Source organism: Zootoca vivipara, chromosome 10, assembly GCF_963506605.1.
Source record: "Zootoca vivipara chromosome 10, rZooViv1.1, whole genome shotgun sequence".
NCBI lineage: Eukaryota > Metazoa > Chordata > Lepidosauria > Squamata > Lacertidae > Zootoca > Zootoca vivipara.
In genome coordinates this window covers 31,849,978-31,873,788 of record NC_083285.1, presented here as the reverse complement: position 1 = coordinate 31,873,788, position 23,811 = coordinate 31,849,978, and the positions used below count along the sequence as shown (strand labels likewise).

The 23,811-nt window shown below is 43.5% G+C and overlaps 1 protein-coding gene across 1 annotated transcript in view; it reads left to right on the top strand.

Moving 5' to 3' along the window:
• Window positions 1–7,975: 7,975 nt before the first annotated feature.
• PAWR (pro-apoptotic WT1 regulator) overlaps window positions 7,976–23,811 on the top strand; it is a 64,293-nt gene continuing 48,457 nt past the window's right edge. Inside the window, exons 1-2 of the mRNA XM_035127774.2 lie at window positions 7,976–8,103; window positions 8,778–9,491. Of these exons, the coding sequence (XP_034983665.1) occupies window positions 8,967–9,491 (525 nt within the window). The 5' untranslated portion in view covers window positions 7,976–8,103; window positions 8,778–8,966. The remainder of the gene's footprint in view (window positions 8,104–8,777; window positions 9,492–23,811) is intronic.

Below are 23,811 nucleotides of genomic sequence, written 5' to 3'. Positions count from 1 at the left end.
GGTAGGGACCAGGTTGACAACCCCTGATCTAGATAGTCTGGTAGATAATGCTGGGGAGGGGTCAGAGGTGAATGTTGGCACCAATGACAAGCAAAAAATGTAGTCGAGAGGTCCTGGAAGCAAAATTTAGATTGCTAGATAGAATGTGGAAAGCCAGAGAAAGCCCCCATAATCTTTTTTAAAAAATGGTAAATAAGGCATTTGGGGTGCACAGGCACAGGATAGCAACTCAGAGAGACCAAAGCATGGCTGGCTAAAGACACTCAAAGAGAGACACAGTGCATAAACGTTTATATACTAATTTTAGAAGCCTCCAAGCCAAGGGGGACAAACTGGAGTGCTTTGTCTTGGAGGACAGAATTGATATAGTGACCGTAACAGAAATCCAATGGAATGGAGAGGACCAGTGGATATAAACTCTATAGGAAAGAAAGGGAAACACAGTAAACCTGCAACTTAGGCTACTTTTACTTACATGATTTCAGCTTTGCATGGGTCAGTGGGATGAATAAATAAACAAACGGAGAGCGGGAGGAAACCCACCCAGTGGCTTTTCCTCATGTATCAGGCATTGAGCAGGTAAGACAAGGGCTCTGGAAGCACCCCACAGTCCTTGTGCCACCTTCTCAAAGCATGGTGGCACTTTCCTTACCAGCCTCTAGGAAGTTAGCAAGAGGGCTCTGGAAGCATCCCAGAGGCCTGTAAGGAAGTCACCACCTCACTGGCCAGGGTCACAGGGGAATACCTCCCATGACGTTTCCAGACCCTGATAAGCAGCTCTCCACTTTGTGGGGGGGCCTGTTCCAGGGGGTCTTTGACTTTGCATGATTTGCCTTTATGATTGTCTGTAGGCACTTCGGTTGTCTGCAAGGGATTCCCACATGGTGGGGAGATGTTGCCAGCCTTCATGTCATGTTTGCAGACATCTTTGTAATTCAGAGTTGGTCTGCCAATGGGCCTGGTGCCTGACACCAGCTCCCAGCAGAGCATGTCCTCCTTGAGGATCCTGTCACTTTCCATTCTGTGGACATGACCAAGCCAGCGTAGACGTACGTCACTGAGACAGGAATGTGAACATGCTGGGAATGTGGGCTTGTGAGAGCACATCTTTCTTTGAGAGACTGCCTGCCATATGTTGCCCGCAATCTTCCTGATGCAGCGCATGTGCAAGGTGTTGAGACATATAGCTAAGGGTATGTACTTAAGTCCCAACACACCTCTGTCTCAAAACAAGATATTTACTTGCTTAAATAGTACAGAGCAATTTTAACCAGTGGGCTTAACAGCACACTTGCTTTCTCCTAGGGATGTATAAATATGTCAATTTCAGTTTCTCTGGTTTAGACATTTCCCCCACCCTTAAGTTCAGTTTTTGACATCTGCACATCAGTTTGCAATTTAGGTAAGAATGTCCTCATGAAGTATCTTTAGCATTTTAGTGCAAACGTCTCCTTGTATTTTTGCACAGCATTTTCCCCTAATATAATGCATTTTGTATGTTATTTTCACCAATATATTTACACACACTTTACCCTCATTCTTGAACACATTTGGCTGTACAAATGCATTGCAAAATTCATGAGTAATGGTTTTTGTATGCTAAATTGGAAGTTATCTTATATTCATAGCTGCCAAGTTATCCCTTTTTTAAAGGGATTTTCCCTTATGCTGAATAGGCTTCCTCGCGAGAAAAGGGAAAACCTGGCAGCTATGCTTATATTTCCTTTTCCAAAAGTGACCTATATTGAGATTATGGTACTTCTAGCAGCACAATGCAAACTTTGCTGTCCTTCTGCCAGCAGGTGACAATTTTCCTGTTCCAACAGGCTTTTTGGGAACTGACTGTTTCTAAGGAAAGGGCTGGTGTCGTGATGTTTTTATTGTAATGATCTGTATGTTTATACACACAAAGAGAAACATTATTTTAATTCTCTTACATTCAATTGGCTTTTGATGATGGGTTCCCCCCCCCCATGTTTTTTTTTATTGTTCCTATTTTATCTGTAAGTGGCCTTGAGTCCCTATCAGGGAAGAAGGTGAAATATAAAGAAATAGAAATATTGAATACTTTAATTTGCTTCTGCAGGCAAGGGGAGGGACATGGTGTTATAAATGGCAATATCCTGATCACTCTACATCCCATTCTGCTACACGCACTTACACTATGTTTGTGATATCTCAGCAAGATTGCACGACCCTTTCAAGCTATTTGCCCACAATTGCTTACTTTGAACTAAGTCCACTTTGTTCAGTGTGGCTTCCTTGCAGGTGAGCATGCAAATGGTTGCAGCCACAGTCTCTTTCTAAACTGTGGAAAGACAAATTACTTTCCCAAGAGGAGTTATAAATGAGGGGCTTTCCGTGCTGCTAGGTCAGCAGTGAACCACATGTATGGGAAGCTGAAGCTGAACTAATGAGGTAGAACGCTGCAGAGTTTGTGCAGTGTGCCCTGTATGAACAGTGCCACCTGCACTAATCCTACAAATCATACAGTCTGCTATGCTGAATAATATAAATCAGTGTATCTCAACTTAGATGTAGCAACCTTTCAAGTATGGAAAGAGCACTGTCCATATTCTATATATGTTTATTATGCCCTAACTATACTGTGAAACATTACAACCAAACATATGCCTTTGGGACTAAGAAAGCAGATTTCAGACATGGTTTTTCTTCTTCTTCTTCCTGCACAAAGTATCCCTCTTTATAGTTAACCTGTCATCTGTGAAGTGCCCATAAGTAATGGCAACACAAGTGTTCCTAGTGTTTTTTGTTTGTTTGTTTTTTTAAAAAAACTATTTCTGCTTAAATGTTCAGAGAGAAAAATAACTAAGAAGGGCTGATGAAAAAATCCAGTGCTATTATGTTCCAAGATGTGGGTGAAGAAAACATGCAAAATGATACTTACATTTATTTAGGACTTTATCCCCAAAAGCTCCCAGTAAGTGCTACCGCTATTAAGATGCAAACATCTCATGTCAGCATTTTTGCACTGGGCACTAAAACCAACCTCACCACAGCATAACTTGAGTTAATCAATAACAGACTATAGGGGTCACTGAGGATTTTTGGAATTTAAAATATAACTTTTCAAGGGTTGGGAAATACCTACTTACAACAACATATGGAGCTATTCGTTCAAAAGCAGTAGAAGATCACTGTTCCTGTTTACTGATAAGAAAGTGAGTGTGCACAGGATTGCCCTCTTAAACATATCTTACTTTTGAAATTTTTACTGAGACTGTTGCATTCTTTTAGTTCGAAAGAGAGGAAAGAACCACTAGAAGATTTTACATTAAGATATGTGATTTTTAAAATGTCATAAAAATCAGTTAGTAAAGGGACCCCTGACCATTAGGTCCAGTTGTGACTGACTCTGGGGTTGCGGCACTCATCTCACGTTATTGGCTGAGGGAGCCGGCGTACAGCTTCCAGGTCATGTGGCCAGCATGACAAAGCCGCTTCTGGCAAACCAGAGCAGCGCACGGAACCACCGTTTACCTTCCCGCTTGGAGTGGTACCTATTTATCTACTTGCACTTTGACGTGCTTTCGAACTGCTAGGTTGGCAGGAACTGGAACCGAGCAACGGGAGCTCACCCCGTAACAGGGATTCGAACAGATAGCCTTAAAAAATGTTTTAGGCTGAAATCCTATACCAAGTTACCTCAGAGTAAGTTCCACTGAAGGCAATGAGACTTATTTCTGAGTAGACATGCATAGGATTGTATTGTTAAAGTGAAATCTGACCTACATTAAAAAACCTATACTTAACCCTCTTAAAACTGAGTAAATGTACATCTTTCAAATGCTTGAGTTAAAGGCTGGCATATACTTACTATCTATCCATCTATCATCTATCTATCTATCTATGAGAAAATATTGACAGAGGTAAAGGATTTAAAATTACACATAGACATATCATAGGTGATATTGTAGTAAACTCTGAATATTTATTACTAATCAGCCAGAGTCAGTCATTTGAGCACATCTTTTAGTCTTACCAGGGCCAGTTCTAGGGGAAAGCTGGGTGGCGCGGTGCGCCAGGGCGCCGGGCTGCCAGGGGGGTGCCCACCCACCAGCCGCGGCAAGAAATGGGGCGGGGGCGCTGGAGCAATCTCTGCACCACGGCGCCCGACATGCTTAAGACGGCCCTGAGTCTTACTACACTCACTTTGACTGTGTTATGCCCTAACTTTTCAACCTGTTCTCAAACTTTTTTTTGCCCCTGTGTCTATTTTTAGAAAGTTCTGGACATTTAATTATTACAAAGAACCAAACAAAGCATGTAGTTCTATAGTGTAAAAAGTATTGTGGATTATACGGTATGTCCAAAGCTTTTGAATTATACTTAGGTTGTATAAAAACTCTATTCAGTGGCAAGCAAATTACCTGCTACAGCAACCAATTATCATGCATGATATGCTTAGGAAATGTAAGATTTATACAATAGATCCTCCCCCTTACTAATTTAAATCAATCCACCCTATTCTCAGCAGTGGAACTATGTAACTAGCCAGTCCAGAACTTACTTACTTACTTACTTACTTACTTACTTACTTACTTACTTACAGTACTTACTTACTTACTTTATTTATTTAGAAAATTTATCAGCCACTTGATCACAACAAAATTATTCAAGTAGTGTACAAATAAAATTACAAATTAAGCATAACTAAAACCCACCGACCATTTCAAATCAAATATACATAAAACCATCATTAAAAACCCAAAGATAAAATTAATAAAACTTTAAAAACAGATACAATTAACATAATGTCTAGATTTTTGTTGTTGTTTAGTCATTTAGTCATGTCCGACTCTTCGTGACCCCATGGACCAGAGCACGCCAGGCACTCCTGTCTTCCACTGCCTCCCGCAGTTTGGTCAGACTCATGTTGGTAGCTTCAAGAACACTGTCCAACTATCTTGTCCTCTGTTGTCCCCTTCTCCTTGTGCCCTCAATCTTTCCAAGCATCAGGGTCTTTTCCAGGGTCTCTTCTCTTCTCATGAGGTGGCCAAAGTATTGGAGCCTCAGCTTCAGGATCTGTCCTTCCAGTGAGCACTCAGAGCTGATTTCCTTAAGAATGGATAGGTCTGATCTTCTTGCAGTCCATGGGACTCTCAAGAGTCTCCTCCAGCTCACTATAATTCACATTAAAGGATCACATTGAAAACACATATGATTGTTCCAATACTATTACTATCTTAAACACAACTCACTAAAAGAAACCTTCTGAAAAATAATGCTCACTTCACAGCCAGGAAAACCCACTAGTGTAATCATGAATCTGTGTTGAATAATGACACTAGTGCATGGTTACTTATATTTCCAACGGAGGGGGCCTATGTAAATAAAAGCTCTAGGGAGCCTGAGAAAACCCCATGAGGGGAATCACATTCTTTCTTTTCAGCTAGCCTGATGGTACATTTTCACATTAATAACTTTAGATTATCCTAACATGATACCCTATGGTTATGTTACAGTACATTTGTCCCTTCTATTAAAATGACGCAAGGCTCCTTCATCACCTGGATTGCTACTTCATATAGCGGCTACAATGAGGCAGCTGTCTGATCTAGAATTAATTTCAACAGGGAGCACTGATGCACGCACGCAAAGGAATGTGCACACAGGTAAATTCCTTCAGCTGAAATGTATAAGAAACCTGAATCTCTCTGCGGCATCGGAGCTCTTGCACCTGGAACAGGCCACTATCAATGACTACATTTTTTTTAATGAACGCATCATGCTAATTATGTTACTTGCACATAAATGAGAATTGTCACTTAGCTCTGTCAGCTTATTTTACAATAACAATTGTATAGTTGATTAATCATCTGCCTATTAACCAATGGACTGCTTTAATCTATTCAAGTTTCCACACAATTCCTTAACATAAACATATGTTTGTGATAGTGGAGGAAGAGTAGGAGGGCACACAACTTATTCAGCAAAAGCTACTGTTCACTAAGTATGCTCATAACTCACAAGCTCAAGCCAATTAATATTCCCTCATTCATGAATCTACTACAGCTTTACTTTCTGATATTCAGATGCTGCTTCTCAGTGCTGAGGAAATCAATTCTGCAGAGTCCATTACTTTTATATCCCATAGTCAAGGGAGGCACCTGCCCCCCCCATCAAGTAAAACAATAGAAATACTTAACTAGCTGACAATCACCTCCGTTCAACCCCCCCCCCAAAGAAAAACCTGGTTACACCCATGATCCCATCTTTCCTTCAATGAGCTCAAGGTGGGGTACATGGTTCTCATTGCCCCTTTCATTCTCGCAACCCCTGTGCAGTAGGTTAGGCTGAGAGATGCAACTGGCCCAAAATCACCCAACAAGCTCCATGGCTGAGTAAGGATTTGAACCTGGATTTCCCAGTCCTAGTTCAGAACAATAATTGCCACACCACAAAATTCTACCACCTGGCTCTATTCAACCTATCTCTATTATCAATTAAGATGTACAAGTGGGGCATGCTGTGTCGAGTCTGCCTGTTAAGTCATGCTCTCATCCAGGATATACAGTTCTATTCCCTTCCTTCCAAAAGTCAGCCAGCGTTTTGTGGCTGCTCATTATTCACTGGGTTCTTTCCACATGCCACACCCAGAGTCGTTGTTCGTGAAACTTTTTTGTGCTTCTGCAAAAGGACAGAAATTCTCCTAAGCCTGCTGTTACTGGTACCTCCCTTTTGTGCATGGCTGGTAGCATTTTGGCTACATAAGGCGCCACAGTGAAATCATTGCTATTAGTAAACATAAAGGATATGCAAAACTCTGGCATCCCACCCCTAATAGAAGTAAAGGTAAAGGTAAAGGAACCCCTGACCATTAGGTCCAGTCGTGACAGACTCTGGGGTTGCGGCGCTCCTCTCACATTATTGGTCGAGGGAGCCAGCCTATAGCTTCCAGGTCATGTGGCCAGCACACATGCTGGCGAACCAGAGCAGCACACAGAAACGCCATTTACCTTCCCGCTTGGAGTGGTACCTATTCATCTACTTGCACTTTGACATGCTTTCGAACTGCTAGGTTGGCAGGAGCTGGGACCGAGCAACAGGAGCTCACCCCGTCGCGGGGATTCGAACTGCTGACCTTCTGATCGGCAAGCCCTAGGCTCTGTGGTTTAACCCACAGCGCCACCCGCGTCCCTAATAGAAGTACTTGTGTCTAATACTGTCTAATACTGTTTGGGAGTCAGGTAACTTAGAGTTGGAAGGGAGTGTGAGGGTCACCTAGTCCAAATCCCTGCAATGCAATAATATTTTGCCCAATGTGGGGCTCAAACCCATGACCCTGAGATTAAGAGTCTAATGCTCAACTGACTGAGATACCCAAACTGTGATTGATTGGAAGTCAGGTAGCATTTAAGTTTTGTCCTGGCAAACTTCTGCCAATTTTAATGCATTGTTTCATAGGTATTAAAAGGCCAGGCTTTTTGAGTGTGTCATCTGTCACACTGCTGATGATTAGCTTAATAAAAGTTAGAATTGGAGCAGTAGGATGAGGCAGACCCTGCCAGTTCCTTAGAAGACACATTGCACCTGCATAACTTATTATTTAAACCTGGCAGCCACAGTGGTGCATCAACCGCTCTGCTGGCGAGAGCCATGTTTTTGCAAGCCTTATGTACATTCCCACTGGAATGGCCTTTTTGTCTGTGCTTACTTCGAGCGAAAGGAATTATGTTCTCCTACAGGGGATCAGGTATTGGTGAGCTTGCTGTCACCTGGGCGAGGGAGGCAACGCCGGCGCGGCGAGCAGGAACAGGAGCTGGTGGCGCGATCAGCTTACAGCGGGGAACTCGGATGAGCTCCTTCGCACAGGCACCCAGGGCGAGGGAGGATCCTCCACGCCCCTTCACCCATTGTCAGGGCCACCTCGGCAGTTTCCGCTCGCGCTTCGGCTCCTTTCGGCCGGCCACCGTCCGCCCTGTGGGAGAAAGTCGGGGAGCTTCGGCAGCGCCGCCGCCGAGCCTTCCGGGACTCGCTCGAGAGTTCGGCGCACCAACCGCACCACTCACCTGGGAGAAGCGGCGATCTCCGGCTCCTTCCTGGAAAGAAGCATCAACCACCTGATTGAACTCCTCGCGGGTCAGTATAGAAACTCTGCTCGGAGTTAAAGCAAAAGCAGGCGGACGAGCCGTGCAGACTGAGCGGTGGGGTCGGGGGAGAGAGAGAGGAGAACTTGCTGCTCATTAAAAGGCAAGAGACTTGCGCGCGCCGGGGAAGTGGAGGAAAGAAACTAGATATATATTTTGCCTGTTTTTTGTTTTGTTTTGTTTTTGGTACTTTTGCAATCGGGATGGGAAAGCAGTAGATCTGCTAACTCTGGCAACTCTGCACCCAGTAAATAGGGTGTGAGAGAGTGATATCTGACAATATCGGCAAGCTTACGGGGGAGGCGGGGAGAGGTTAACCGCAGGAATCCCTAGATGCATCTGTCCAGGAAGCTGGATGGAACGTTAAAAGCTGATAAGATTCCCGAGTGGCGGATAAACGTGGGGGGGGGGGGGGGGAGAGAGAGAGAGAGAGAGAGAGAGAGAGAGAGAGAGAGAGAGAGAGAGAGAGAGAGAGAGAGAGAGAGAGAGAGAGAGAGAGAGAGAGAGAGAGAGAGAGAGAGAGAGAGAGAATAGCAGAAAGTAAACTCTCGGCGGGGGTGGCGGTGGGGTGTGTGACGGGAGGGGCACTCACTAAAAAAAAAGGGGGGGTCTACAGAGTGCAGCCGAGGATGCCGCCTCACTCGCTCCCGCTTTTGTCTCCCGCAGGCTGCGAGGGTGTGTGTGTGTGTTTGTGCGCGCGTGGTGTATCCTGCTCACCCCCCCGCCGGCGCCTCCTTTCCTCAGCCGCCCGGCTGGCCAGCCCACCGGCTTCTGGAAGCTTGTCCGAGCCCGGGAGCGAACTTAAAGAGGGTGCGAAGTTTCCCGCAACTTTCTCTCGCACCCCTCGCCGGGAACATGGCCACCGGGGGCTACCGGGCCAGCGGCGTCAGCACCACCACAGACTTCCTGGAGGAGTGGAAAGCCAAGCGGGAGAAGATGCGGGCGAAGCAGGCGCCGACTACAACAGCGGCGGCCGGGGGGCTGGCGGCGGCCGCTGGGGACTGCAAAGCCCCCGGGGCCGCCGCCAACGCTACTACTACTACTACTACTGCTGCTGCTGCTAGCGCCGCCACCGCCGAGGTCAACAACAACGGCAGCAGCGCCGGCACGAACTGCGTCCCTGTGGGCAGGAGCGCGCCCAAGGAGCCCCCGCCGAGCACCCCGGCGGCCGGAGCCCGAGCAGAAGTGGCGGAGCCGCCGCCGCCGCCGCCGGGGCCCAAAGGCGTCGTGGCGCCGGGCTCCCCCGAGGAGGAGAAGGTGGCAGCCAAGGCCAAGGGCTCGTCCGGCCCCAGCGCCCGGAAAGGGAAAGGGCAGATCGAGAAGAGGAAGCTGAGGGAGAAGAGGCGCTCGACAGGTGTGGTGAACATCCCCTCCGCTGAGGTGAGAGGGCGCCGCGCGCCGAACTGGGGGGGGGCGGGCGCGCGTGACTGGCTCTTTTGAAACGCAGCCCAACGGACAGCCCAACGGCTCCCGGTGCTGCTGCACCTGATGAAGAGCCGGGCGGCTTCCTGGGCGACGGTGGCTCCTCCTCCTCCCCGCTCCCTCCGAGGAGCTCGCCAGGGTTGGTTCGACAGGTCAAAAGGGAGGAGGCTGTTTACCTACAAGCTGCTTGCTGCTGCTGCCGGGAGGGGATGGGACTACTTCAGGTTGCCAAACCCGCAAAGTGCCCTGTTCCGGAAGAGTTAGACAAGAGTTGTGCTGCTTCAGAGATGGCAGCCTAAGCTATGCAAATGGGATCTGGGTGGATTTAAATGTGTAGGAGCAGCAGAAGCCCTTCCGGTGGTTTCTGTGTGTTTCTACCCAAGAGAGAGAGAGAGAGAGAGAGAGAGAGAGAGAGAGAGAGAGAGAGAGAGAGAGAGAGAGAGAGAGAGAGAGAGAGAGAGAGAGAGAGGCTAAATCTTCATTTTGATGTGAATGGAGGTCATGACCATGGAAGAGTTCTTATGACACACACATTTGTGTGTGTGTGTCTATGTATAAAAGGGTAAAAAAATATACATATGTGTGTGTATATACATATATTCTTCTTTGGCGATCACTTGTAGCCGAGTAAGATTGTCTTCCATAAACATGGTTTTAACAGTGAGTCCGTAAGTGATTGTGGAGGCCAAACCTGGATCCACATGTCCTTCCACAGTGGGGGCATAGGTTTCCGGACAGGAGTTGATCACGGTGTGGATTTGCCAAGCGCGCCTTCCTCTTAGCACGTTTCTCGCTTGCGTCCTGAGTTTGAGTGTCTTCAGAGCCCATAACACCTTTGGTAAAGGCTGTTCTCCAGTTGGAGCACTCACAGGCAAGTGTTTCCCAATTGTTGGTGTTTATACTACATTTTTAAAAATTTGCCTTGAAACAGTCTTCAAACATCTTTTGTTGACAACCAGCATTATGCTTTCCATTTTTAAGTTCAGAATAGAGTAGTTGCCTTGAAAGACGATAATCAGATATACATACACACACACACACACACACACATATACACGTGTGTGTGTGTGTGTGTGTGTGTATACACACATATGATCAATCACTGAGCCTAGGGATTGCCGATTGGAAGGTTGGTGGTTTGAATCCCTGCGATGGGGTGAGCTCCCGTTGCTCGGTCCCAGCTCCTGCCCACCTAGCAGTTCGAAAGCATGTCAAAGTGCAAGCAGATAAATAGGTACCGCTCCAGCAGGAAGGTAAACGGCGTTTCCATGCGCTGCTCTGGTTCGCCAGAAGCTGCTTAGTCGCTTGTCTGCGGACAAATGTCGGCTCCCTCGGCCAGTAAAGCGAGATGAGTGCCGCAACCAGAGTAGGGCTAAACCTCAGATCATTGGTCATGCTCACTGGGGCTGATGGGAGCTGGAGTCATACAGTATATTGAAAGCCACAAGTTTCCCACCACTAATCTACTGGAATAATATGCTTATAAGGGTTTTAAATAGTAATATGTGGTACCCACTCTGCTGCGTGTTTTGGTATTGGTAAGTAAAGCGACTGTAGCTCCTGACAGAAACTGATTTTTCTATCCTGTCCTGCAGAGGTAAGTTCCAGAGAAATGAAGGGGCTTACTTTGGGTAAGCTTAGGAACATAGGAAGCTGCTTTGGTACCAAGTCTGAACAACAGTCCATCCTGGTTCAGTTTTATCTACACTGACAGGTAGCCATTTGTCCAGGGGTTCCATCGGAATCTTTGCCAGACCTACCAGGAGATGCTGAGATGCTGCAATAACATATGGGTTTCCTTTTTCTGTATGGTTTGCCTGCAACAAGAGAGGTCTAAGAGAGCATTTATGCAATCAAAATAGTATTACTCTACAATTTACACTCAAGTAAAAACAGGCAGGGTTCTTGTGGAACCTTAAAGACTAACACTCTTGTTATGGTATCTACTTCATCCTGTGTATTAAGTACTTCTGAACTGCAGGAATATAATCCCATTTTCTTTTTTTGGGGGGGGGGAAGAGATAGCAAACATGCTGTCAGAAGGAAAGGAAAGGAACAGATGGTGATAGTTACATTAACAATGGCCATTCACACACACAAAAATAATAGTTGATAACATAGACCTTTTGCCATTGGGAAGCTAATTAAGACGTGTAGTATGGATTTTTTTTAAAAAAAATTCCTTTGATATTGAAATAGTTATCAAGCAACACTTTCAAGGCAGGACATAAAGATTCATGGACACTGAATTTTTCTGCCCTTTTACAGTTCCCCCTTGTGTGTCAGAGACACTTCCTATAAATTTTTTTAAAAAAATTCTTATCAGAGCCAAAACAGCAAAGAAAGGAAATTGAGGTATCTGTTCAGGTGAAAATGTAATGTAGTTCTGAATCCAAAGCAATTTCTTTCACTGGAAAAATGCAGTGGTTTGAAGAAAGGATAAAAATATATTTTTGTTAGCCAATGTACCGGTAGCTGTCTTCTGTGGGTTTCTACTAGTATAAAAATCTGGCATTAATTTAAAACTGCTCTTAAAGGAATGCAAAAGCATGATAATAATATCTTCAGTGTTTTCAAGTTAAGAGGAAGAAGATTTAGGGGAAAATCTAGTACATGTCTTCACAAGTTTCTTCTCCAGATCCCAAAAGGAAACAATAAATGTAGCTACCTTGACCATTTTATTTTCTTGGGTTTGTAAACTGCATGCACACCTTTCATCACCAGAAATCACTCTTTTTCTTCCTTTTACTTCATCATTATTTTGCAGCTACAGTTCTGTAATGTCAGGATCCTGCCCAACTGAGGAGCACAAGAAGTTTCTAGCCTTTATAGTCTTCTCTGACAGACAACACTTCTCCACATTAACTGACCCGATTCTTTAAACTGGAGTTAGTCATAGACTTTCTTTATGCAAAAGAAATGGAAAAAAGAACAAACAGTGATGACCACTGGAAAGCAAAATAGTTGTAGCGATTAGTTAATAACGTTCCATTGGGCTAACACAAACATCCTGGCATTCTTAAACTGATCAACACACAATGCGTTAAGTGTAATCTTGATTAAATCCACAGGTAACAGACTTGAATTGCCTGGTGCAGCAGTATGCTTGCCACTTGAAGGGCAAAGGAAAAACTCATGGGAACAAACTTTGCTTGCTGGGAAGGCAGCAGGTGTAGAAACTTGCTACTTAAAAATAACAGTGCAAACATTGCTTGTGTAAACCCTCAGTGAATATGCACTGTTTATCTTCTCTTGAAATGTGCTTCTAAAACACTTTTGTCGGCTCCCTTGGCCAGTAAAGCGAGATGAGTGCTGCAACCCCAGAGTCATTCACGACTAGACTTAACTGTCAGGGGTCCTTTACCTTTTTATAAGAACACTAGCTGGCCCTGCCACGCATTGCCGTGGCTAATCCCTGTGACTGCCACCACCCTGTGTCAATCCATGACGTATCCCGCCCCGTCCTCCCCCCACCCCAGGTTTTCCCTGTGATTCTCCCCAACCTGTCCCGTCCCATGAGGTATCACGCCCCCTCTTCCCCCTACCCCCGGGTCATCCCTGTGACTGGCCCCACCATGTACTGACCTATCCCATCCCCTCCTCCCCCAACCCCCACCCAGGCGAGTCAGTACCTCCATTCGGCCTAGTCTGTAAAGGCTTTGGCCTAGTATGTAAACGGCAGCTGAGGTGCTGTTTGGAGGGAAGGTTCTATAGGTGTAGTACCAGTGTAGCCGCCACTAGAGGGTGCTGGATGGCAACCTGGTTCTTTTCCCAGCATGCACTTTTGGCTGAGTTGTGTGTTTTGGAAGACGACGTTTTGGGGGTTTTACATGGTGCAGGTGTGACATCTGTCTTAGGTCCTTCGGTCCTTCTAAGGTCCTTCGGACATTCACATGTGATGTGTCAAAATTTGAGCGCAATCGGTCAAGCGGTTTCAGTGAAAAGTGGACACACACACACATGCCCTTTTTACATATATATATATATATATATATATATATATATATATATATATATATATATATATAGTGCAAAGGAAAATAAACCCTCTGTAAGTGAAAATTGATATATTTTTTATATATTTGGTGTAAGATGCTTTTCTTACAGTATAAGGCAGCTTGCAAGACATTTAAAATACAATAACATGAAAAAATGTTATTAGAGTATGGCAGTGGGCAAAGTTGTGTACAAAGTTGTGTACATTACTGTCCCATTCCCAAGGACACCTTCAGATGTTCCAGCTGCTTCTGGAACAAAAATATTAGGCTTTTAAAAGTCAGAACACCTGAAGATTCAGAGGAACACGAACACATTTATTGCTTCATTTTTTCTTGCATCTGCCACCAGGATCCAGGAGCTGTGAGAGACAACCATTCACCTAGATGCAAGTGTCCTGCCTTATGATGGACTACCATCTGGCATCTTCAGTAGCCATTTCTAGGTCAAGATAATTTCTTCTGATATCTACTGCAGCCCAGAGATTCAATATCAGAGTATTCAGAGGTTCTGACTTTTTAAGGCCTGATATTTTTGTGATTTTACTTTGAATCTTTAGGCATTTAGAGGACACAGGGAGGCTGAGGACAATTATTTGTGCTTCCTCTTTAAAATATGCTGAGTAATTTACAAGCTCCCCGATCTCAGTTTTTCCTCTCTTTTATATGTACTCTATGGAACATCAGCTGGGGCTTTATATTTATGCTTCTTCTGTTACAAAGGCACCAGCATGGCAACTAGAAGACAGCTGTACTCCCCACCCACACTCCTTACCTCCAAAACACCATTCAGTTGAACTCAGTGATACTGGCAAAACTTTCTCTTTCCTTCACTGAACAGGTTTTTCCAGCCTTTCCGTGGAACTATTCTTCCCTTTTCAGCATATCTTAGTGCTGTTTATAAAGAAGAAATCAGTTGTGCTCGCTATCTCACCATTCTGTCTTCAATGATGATGATTTTTTTTCCTAGCAGTTTTAAAAGTTGCTCTTAAGCATTTATAGTTTAAAGTATTGTGTATTCTAGGAGTTGCACATTGTGGAGCAAAAGTGCGAAATTGACCTTTAATGAGAGCAGGCTATGATGAGGTCAAAATAAAAAGTTATAAATAAAATATGTTGGGACAGGTGGACTGAGGAGGTACTTGAACTTAAAGATACAGAATTTGTCATGGGTGTAGAAGTTTGTGAGAAGACTATGCAGGGATTTGAGGATTTGTGGTCTGAATGATGGACAAAGTGATGGACAAAGTTATTAATAGATAAGGGCTGATGAGCAGGCTGAACTATTTCATGTGTAGATGAAATAACAGTTTCAATTTGGAATCAGTATAAATTACAAACCTGTGTCAACTGAGTTCATGTGTGAACTCAGGTATGCAGAAACTGGCCCTCCAGATACTGCTAAACTATAGCAGCCATCATCTCAAACCATTGGCCATGCTTACTGGGGCTTATGGGAGTTGTAATTCAGCAACATCTGGAGGGCCAAAGGTTCCCCACAAGTGATCTTTCTACATAGTTGGAATTGTATTGAACACTTTCCCCGAAGAACTGAGATCAGCATTATACCGTGTTTCTCCGAAAATAAGACACTGTATTATATTTTCCCTCAAAAAACCACACTATGGCTTATTTTCAGGGGATGTCTTATTTTTTTCCTCCTCCTCCTCCTCCTGCCACGGCCAGCATTGCTGCTGCGCCTATCACTATGTCTTATTTTCAGGGTATGGCTTATATTCCTTGAATACTTAAAAATCCTGCTATGGCTTATTTTATGGCTACGTCTTATTTTTTAGAGAAACGGTATATTCTCACTAATAAAGGTAAATTAGCCTGAGCAAGTCTCAGCCTGAACTTATTTCGGAAGCATTTACTTTCCGTTCCTTTTCAAGTCAGCTTGTTTTTTTAATCCAATCCCTGGATTGTGGTTTATGTGTATCATGTTAAACCATGGTTTAGCATGATCTACAAATGTAGCAAGTGACTTACCTGAAGCTAGTTCGCCATTGAATTTAACAACTGAGCAGGGATTCATGCCCAACCCTCCCAAGCTTGCTACTGTTTATTTGAAAATGAATCTTGCGATTAAACATGATAAGATTACTGCTTGAGTATTCACAACAAAGTTAGAACAAGAGTGGCTTGGTAGAGCGTGTTGGAACTTGTATTCAAAATTTGGTGTCAGATACCAAGTATACTTTGTGGTAGATTTTAAGCTTTGTGGTATACAAGCACATGCATTTTGTGTTGCTCATAATTCTACATGAAGTTTGTAACCCCAATCCATATAACCCTTTCCCCACAATATATCCCTTGCTTGTATCTATCATGGTAATGAATTCTGGACTAGTTCGTGGCCATACATATTTTCATGAGCAATTTTAAGTATTCTTATAAATTCAAAGTTTCCTGTATTAACTGCAGAACTGAACTCAGCTTGCAGTGAGTAGAGTTCAGTCCAGCTTTTCAAAGATTCAAATCAAAGCCTAGGCTTACCGTACCATCCTATGCCTGTTTACTTAGATTCAGATTTATTTCAGTGTTTAATCAGAAGTGGTATGATAGAGGCATCTTATTTAAGTTATACTTGGAGCAGAGCCACTGAACTCACTAATCTTAAATTAGTCAATTGAAAGTGTTTCTGCTCTGAGTAGTTGGCTGCAACTACAAAGTTGAAAGGGAACCATCAAACCACCTGCTAATGTGGGAAATATACTACAGCACCCCTAATTGGATGGTAGGCCACCTTTGCTTTAAAACCTCTAACAAATTAGGCCCTACATCAGGCATCCCCAAACTGCGGCCCTCCAGATGTTTTGGCCTACAACTCCCATGATCCCTAGCTAACAGGACCAGTGGTCAGGGAAGATGGGAATTGTAGTCCAAAACATCTGGAGGGCCGAAGTTTGGGGATGCCTGCCGTACATCCTTGTGAGGCAGAATGTTTCACTGTCAAACATGGTTCAGCTGAGTTTTTTGCAAGGTAAAATTTTATCGTATTGCAAGCCCAGATTAATCTGTTAATCTGCCATTAAAAGATTAGAAATTGTAATTGCCTTTGGGATGCCATTTCTAAACACATAATGTTATATACGTTGTATTAGATTTCAAGTCAGATTACAGCATTTTGGAAGTGGTGCATCCTAATTTTAGACATGGGACAACATGATGACTCAACAAGTAGAGGAATGGAAAAAGGAAGTACAAGGGTTCTTGGTTGTTTAACTTATTGTTATCAACAGGTGTGTCTATAATTGTGGTTTCTTAATTATTATATGTTAAATTAGCTCAAATTCTAAAACTGAACTAAATGCTGAAGTAAGTGTGTTGGAAGCCACATGAACAATTCCTGTATGCAAGTGATGTTGAGTAGAAAAAAATTCAAAAGTCCTTTGTTTTTATTGCTAGTTATTTTTAAGGAGTTTCTTTTTCTTTTTCGTACATTGCTTTGATATTTCTAATATAAAGTGATTCGGCAAATAATAAACAAATTACCCAGATAGTGCATTGCCTCTTAATCTATGTGTTTCAATTAGTGTTGGGAGGCAGAACCAATTACTAAATTAATACTTTCAAAAATGTGGGAACAGCCATGATTGCTTCTTTGCACATATAACTCCTGGTTTGACCTGCCATCTTCCTTGTAACTGATGAACTTTATCAGCTATTTCCAACAAGTGAGGTAAAAATGCAATAGCTTTCCTATCTTTTGTCCCCAGCACACAGAGGTACATTTATGTAGTACATGGAAGTTTCATTTAGATAGCATACCTATTGACAGACCCAGATTGTCCAGTGTTTTTTAAAAGCAATTTATTCTAACTTGCCCAGGCCAGCATCATTCATAGATGGTAATTGCACTTTAAAGGTAAAGGGACCCCTGACCATTAGGTCCAGTCGTGACCGACTCTGGGGTTGCGTGCTCATCTCGCACTATTGGCCGAGGGAGCCGGCGTATAGCTTCCAGGTCATGTGGCCAGCATGACAAAGCCGCTTCTGGCAAACCAGAGCAACACATGGAAACGGTGTTTACCTTCCCGATGTAGCGGTTCCTATTTATCTACTTGCATTTTGACGTGCTTTCGAACTGCTAGGTTGGCAGGAGCTGGGACCAAGCAACGGGAGCTCACCCCGTCACAGGGATTCGAACCGCCGACCTTCTGATCGGCAAGCCCTAGGCTCAGTGGTTTAACCACAGCGCCACCTGGGTCCCGTTGCACTTTAGGAAGGTGATAATTGCACTTGGTGATTATATTTACACTAAGTACTATTTATTTGTACAAAGTACTACAGTATATGATTTCCATTATAATAGATTGATTGCTGTGCTAGTTATGAAGGCTACCTAGGTCAACATGGCTGTGGGAAGACTTGAACAGTATATCCTGCAATTCCTATACTGTATAGTTGTGGCTTCAAGCCTTCACATGCAATGAGATGCATGCATTTTATTTCTGAATATTTACTTTATTTCTGTATGTATTTTCCATATTACTTACATTTGGACAATTTGTTGATTCATTTTTAGTTTCTATTTCTATTAAGTACTTTGGGGTTCTCTTAAAAACAACCCACTTCAGCTTCCAAATGAGAAGGCATTAATGTGTTTTATCACAGAAAATATTTTAACAGTGGAGAGTAGTTTTAGTGGAGTCATTTAGAAATCCATATGGATTATGTTGGAGGTGCTTAATGAAGGAATAGAATAAAAATGAATATTTTACTTGAGTCTGTTCCACCCTCCTTTCTTCTTTATTAGTGCTGTTGCTTGACTAAAGGTGCAATCCCATGCATAATTTTTCAAAAGTCCTTATTGAGTTCATTGGCACTTACTTTTAGGAAGCTGGATGAGGGATTGTAGTGTAACTCTTATATAGTTTATAAACTTGTGGCAGTAATTCCTGGAGGAATTCCCCTAATACTTTTGCATGATTGTGGGATCTTGTGCTGAAACTGGATGAACTACAAAACTGTCTCATTTTAAAATAACTAGGTTAATGGCTGCTTGCAAATACAGTAGGCCAATTTAGCTTTTGAGCTGCTTATACCACTCCCTCAGGTGTGACTGCAACAATAATCCTAAATTATTAGTTTCTTTCAAAGAGATTATAGAACTTCTTAAAGTGAAATCCTTCCTTTTTTCTTTTTTCTGGCAACTATTTTGGTGAAGCAGCAATGGTCAGTTTCCAAGATTTGGAACTTTTCACTTTAACCCTATGAACACGTATACTTAAAATTGCATTAAAATGGCTAATCCGTGGAACTTTTTATAGCACACTATTTTGCCTTTTGCAAAATGCAGCTTTGCAATAAGGAAAACAAGAAATATTAACTTATGCTAGGATTTTTTATGAGTACTGAATGATTCACAGAATAGAGAGCAGAGCCCCAACTATTAAACTAGTCAACATACCTAAAAAAGCCACAATATAACCTTAAAACAGAATTTATACCCTCCATAGTTTCTTGTAGGCACCCACTGTAGATCCACTGGTCAGAGACTACAGAGCAGGTCATTCAAAGGTCTCTGCTGAGTGAATATGATCATGTGCAGAGGCGTAGGAAGGTCAGGTGGTACCTGGGATGGAAAATATCTTGCCCCCCCCAATTGATTATTATTTTTTGCCTGCAAAAATGGTTTTACGTTATTTCATATTTTCTTACAAAGGAATGTGGATTCTGGGCCTCTGATAACAAGTAGGCAACTATGGACAGATACTTAAACAGGATGCATTGTGTTTTGGCTTGTGTTATTTTATTTATTTATATTTATTGTTTATTTACAGTATACTGTATAATAAAATTTGTTTTAAAAAACCTGCAAAGTGGTTTACCAAAACAAAAAACAAAAAAACTCACAGTAGTAAAATCAAGAAAAATTAACAATCCTACTTTAAAACATACAAAAGCTAAAATATTAATATTAAAATTACTTCAACTTCCTAAGCATCTAGGTAAAGGTAAAGGAACCCCTGACCTTTAGGTCCAGTTGTGACCAACTCTGGGGTTGCCGTGCTCATCTTGCATTATTGGCCGAGGGAGCCGGCGTACACCTTCCAGGACATGTGGCCAGCATGACTAAGCTGCTTCTGGCGAACCAGAGCAGCGCACGGTTAAGGTAAAGGGACCCCTGACCATTAGGTCCAGTCGTGACCAACTCTGGGGTTGCGGCACTCATCTCGCATTATTGGCCAAGCTTCCAGGTCATGTGGCCAGCATGACAAAGCTGCTTCTGGCGAACCAGAGCAGCACACGGAAACGCCGTTTACCTTCCCGCCAGAGCGGTACCTATTTATCTACTGTACTTGCACTTTGACATGCTTTCGAACTGCTAGGTTGGCAGGAGGTGGGACCGAGCAATGGGAGCTCACCCTGTCGCAGGGATGCAAACCGCCAACCTTCTGATCAGCAAACCCTAGGCTCAGTGGTTTAACCCACAGCACCACCCACGTACGGAAATGGTACGCTTACCTAAAGAAGAATGCTTTTAGCAGGTGTCCGAAAAGAGTCTAGCAAAGGCATGTGCTTTGTTGCAATAGGTGGGGAGTTCCAAAGTGCAGGTGCTGTCACAGTAAACAATGCAGTACAGATATTATGTGGAAATGTAGTAGTGCTTGAAACTACTGAAGGGGAGATTTTATTTATTGTGATTTCACCATGCTCTGTATTATCTGAAAAGGAAAACATTTATTTAAAAAAACAGGACTGCACATCAGCAATCTAGTCTCATCATGATCAGTAGAACTTATTCCCGAGCCGACGGTGCATAAGATGGGCTGCAATCCTATGCACCCCTTGCATCCAACTTGTACCTAAAACTCTGCACAAGCCTGCACCAGAGAATTGTAGAGTTTGAAGGGGACCCCTGAGGGTCATCTAGCCAAACCCCTGGGGCAATGCAGGAATCTCAACTAGGCCATCCCTGACCGATGGCCATCCATCTTCTGTTTTTCCCCTCAGCCAGGACACACAACAATGGAGATTGGAGGTGGGGAAAAGATAAATTTTGACAAGGGGGCAGATTTGTCAGGCGTGTGCAGGAACAGCTTGAAGACTTTACACAGAGAGGAACCCTGCATGGGTTTCCCTGCATGTAACGTAACAGGTAGGGAGCCAGCTCAGATAGAGAGAAATACATTGGGGGAGGGGAGGACAAAAGAGTATCAAAGTCTGCCCATTTTATCCTCTTCGGGATGGTTGCGCTAGGGCTCTGGGACCACCCTCCCTAAAATATACACTTGTCTTCAATGTATTGTTACCACTGTTATTCTATAGTACAGATCCTTTTTAAATTAAACACTTTCTCTAAAATTAAAACGGCAGAAGTAATCAGCATAGATTTCAAAGGAAAGGCGAGAGAATAGTCCCTAATAGATACAAGGGAGAAACAGATACACAAGCACACAGAAGTAAATAATCCAGCCTTGGGGAGAGGGGTAGGAATGTATAGTTTGCTGTACTTAGCCTTGAGATGGGAGACTGAAAGGGCTTAAAAAATAAAAAATAAAAGTTGTGAATATTTTTCTGCAAAAGCAAATAGACTGGTTGTCATTGGGGGGTCCTAGCTTCATGCAGGGGAGACTGGGGTGTGTGGCTGAGAGGGGGGTCCTAGCTTCATGCAGGGGAGACTGGGGTGTGTGGCTGAGGGGGGGGGTCCTAGCTTCTTGCAGGGAAGACTGGGGTGTGTGGCTGAGAGGGGGGGTCCTAGCTTCATGCAGGGGAGACTGGGGTGTGTGAGTCCTCCTCCACCTCCTCATCGAGGCACTGCTGCCGCTCTGGGAAGGAGAGGGGGGAAGGGGGCTGGGAGCCTCCCGCTTCCCTTCTGCCCCAGGATGAGCTGAGCGGAAGCCAAGGGACCGCCCCGCCCCTTTCCCCAGCGTGGGCACAACCGCGTCATGGTGAGGCTCTGGCGACAGACAGAGCCTCGCCAGAAACCAGAGACAGAGCCTTGCCGCAATCTCGTACGGACTGTGCATTTGCGGGTGGAGGGGAGGGACGCACCGAGTGTCACCCCCCCTAGGGTGGCACCTGGGACGGACTGCCCCCCCCTTGCCATGCCCCTGATCATGTGTGTAGAAGTGGTACATAACATATTCTGTCTCTAGACTGTTTTGGTCTTTATTTTGAATTGGGTCTGGAAGCCAACTGAGAAGCAGTGAAGGTGATACAAAATTGGATAAGCATTAGTAAAAGTGCTTTTTTACTTACCAAGTAGACGAATGCCTCACAAGATGAAAACATTTTGCGGTTTCAATGGAGACCCGCAAGACGAAGTTTCCTATGGTGCGCTTCGCAAGACGATCGTTTTTCGTCCCATAGGGTGCCTCGCAAGACTATCCCCCCCCCGTCTTGCGAGACATCCTATGGGAAACTGCACTTAAATGCGTTCCTATGGGAGCTGCTTCGCAAAACAAATTTTTCGCTATACGAAGCGACTTGCGGGACGAATTAAATTCATCTAGCAAGGCACCACTGTAATTCTAAGAGGAGATAGATAGTATTCAAACTCCTTTCAAAAGCTATTTTCTATGCAGTCCAGCTTCTGTAGCAAGTGCAAATAGCTATTTAGCATTCATGCCACCCCTTTCTCTATGACTCAGCCTCAGAGTAAGAAAAAAGTATGGTAAATAAAATGAGCTAAGTGTTTATCCAGAGATGACCACACTTAAAGAATATTGAAAATCCACTGACACTTGAGCTGTAACGTTAATTTACTAGATCTTGATGAGAAGACAAATAATAGAGAGCTCTTTGCACAACAAAGACTATTCCTGGCACAAATAACTAGCTTAACATTATTACTATTATTAGGTTAGTTTGATGTTGGAATTTGTGCTGCAAATCAGATCACTATCTTACAGCAACATATTAATGGTGGATCTGGCCACAAATAGCCTATTAAGCTTTCTAAATGGAAATCCGTTTAATTGCAAATAACCCTGGGTATGGTCCTTAGTCCTAAGCCAACTTGCTTTGTAAATAATTTTTATTAAAATGGGGCCTTTCAATGTGTTTTTAGGACTGAGAAGCCAGAAAATCATGGTTAGCTGTGACTGATATGCCTCCTTCTGAATTCTAAATCTAGGGCCTATTCCATTTTTTGAATGAATGAAAATTTAACTAGCTGTAGCACGTGTGTTGCTCTGTGATATATTCTAGTGATCCTAATAAAGTTATAGACTTAATATGGATATTGGAATTTTGGCCAACACACCTACCTTTTATTTTTTGTGTTACCATCTGCCTATAATTTAAGTAGCGCCAACCTTTTAATGACCAATTTATTGTCAGCACCTTTTAAGGCCCACATGGATGGGAAAGTGGGGTGAAAAAACATTTTAATAAAAGTTGATAGGAAAGTAGAACAACTCCGGAATTTACTTGGGTGTGAAGTGAAAATAATTGCAGCAAAGTGTTACCACATGAGAAATTCCATCTCCCAAGATTAGATTATGTTATGTATTAAGATTGGCTGCAGTTATCACTCTGGGCCACCATTATGCAAATGAAGGATTGAGAGTTGCTGTTATGAATTGGGTAGTTAGTTGGAATTCGTTACTGTTACAAGTTAGTTAACATTATACAGTGGTACCTTGGTTTATGAACACAATTGGTTCCGGAAGTCTGTTCATAAACTGAAGCGAACTTTCCCATTTAAAGTAATGGAAAGTGGATTAATCCATTCCAGACGGGTCCGCGGAGTACTCATCCTGAAGCGTACTTAACCCGAAGCATGGGTGTAATTGGTTCCGGAAGTCTGTTCATAAACTGAAGCGAACTTTCCCATTGAAAGTAATGGAAAGTGAATTAATCCGTTCCAGATTGGTCCGCGGCGTTCGTAAACCGAAAATTCGTAAACTGAGGTGTTTGTAAACCGGGGTTCCACTGTACAGTATAAGGCAGGCAGCCACGCTGTTGTTCAGAGAGACTTGGAGCCGGCCAACTGCTGGAATAAAGAGCTGTTGCTTAAAGGAGCTGTGTCTGTCGCCCATCTTTCCCACTATACAACAGATTATATCTTGCAATCCTATGCACACTTATTAAGGAATAAATCCCATTAGAATTGACAGGACTTGTTTTTGAGTAAACATGTATTATTGTAATTTTCTTCAACCTTTCTTCCAAGAAGTTCAAGGTGTGATGTACATGGCTCTCAGTGTTGCAACAGGGAATTTAATTCGCGTAAGCAGTTTCTGAGCTCTGGGCGCAGTACTGCACCTAAAATTTCAGATTAAAACTGCAGAGTGGAAGGAAAGGAGGACCTTTTTCTGCCACCCCACTTC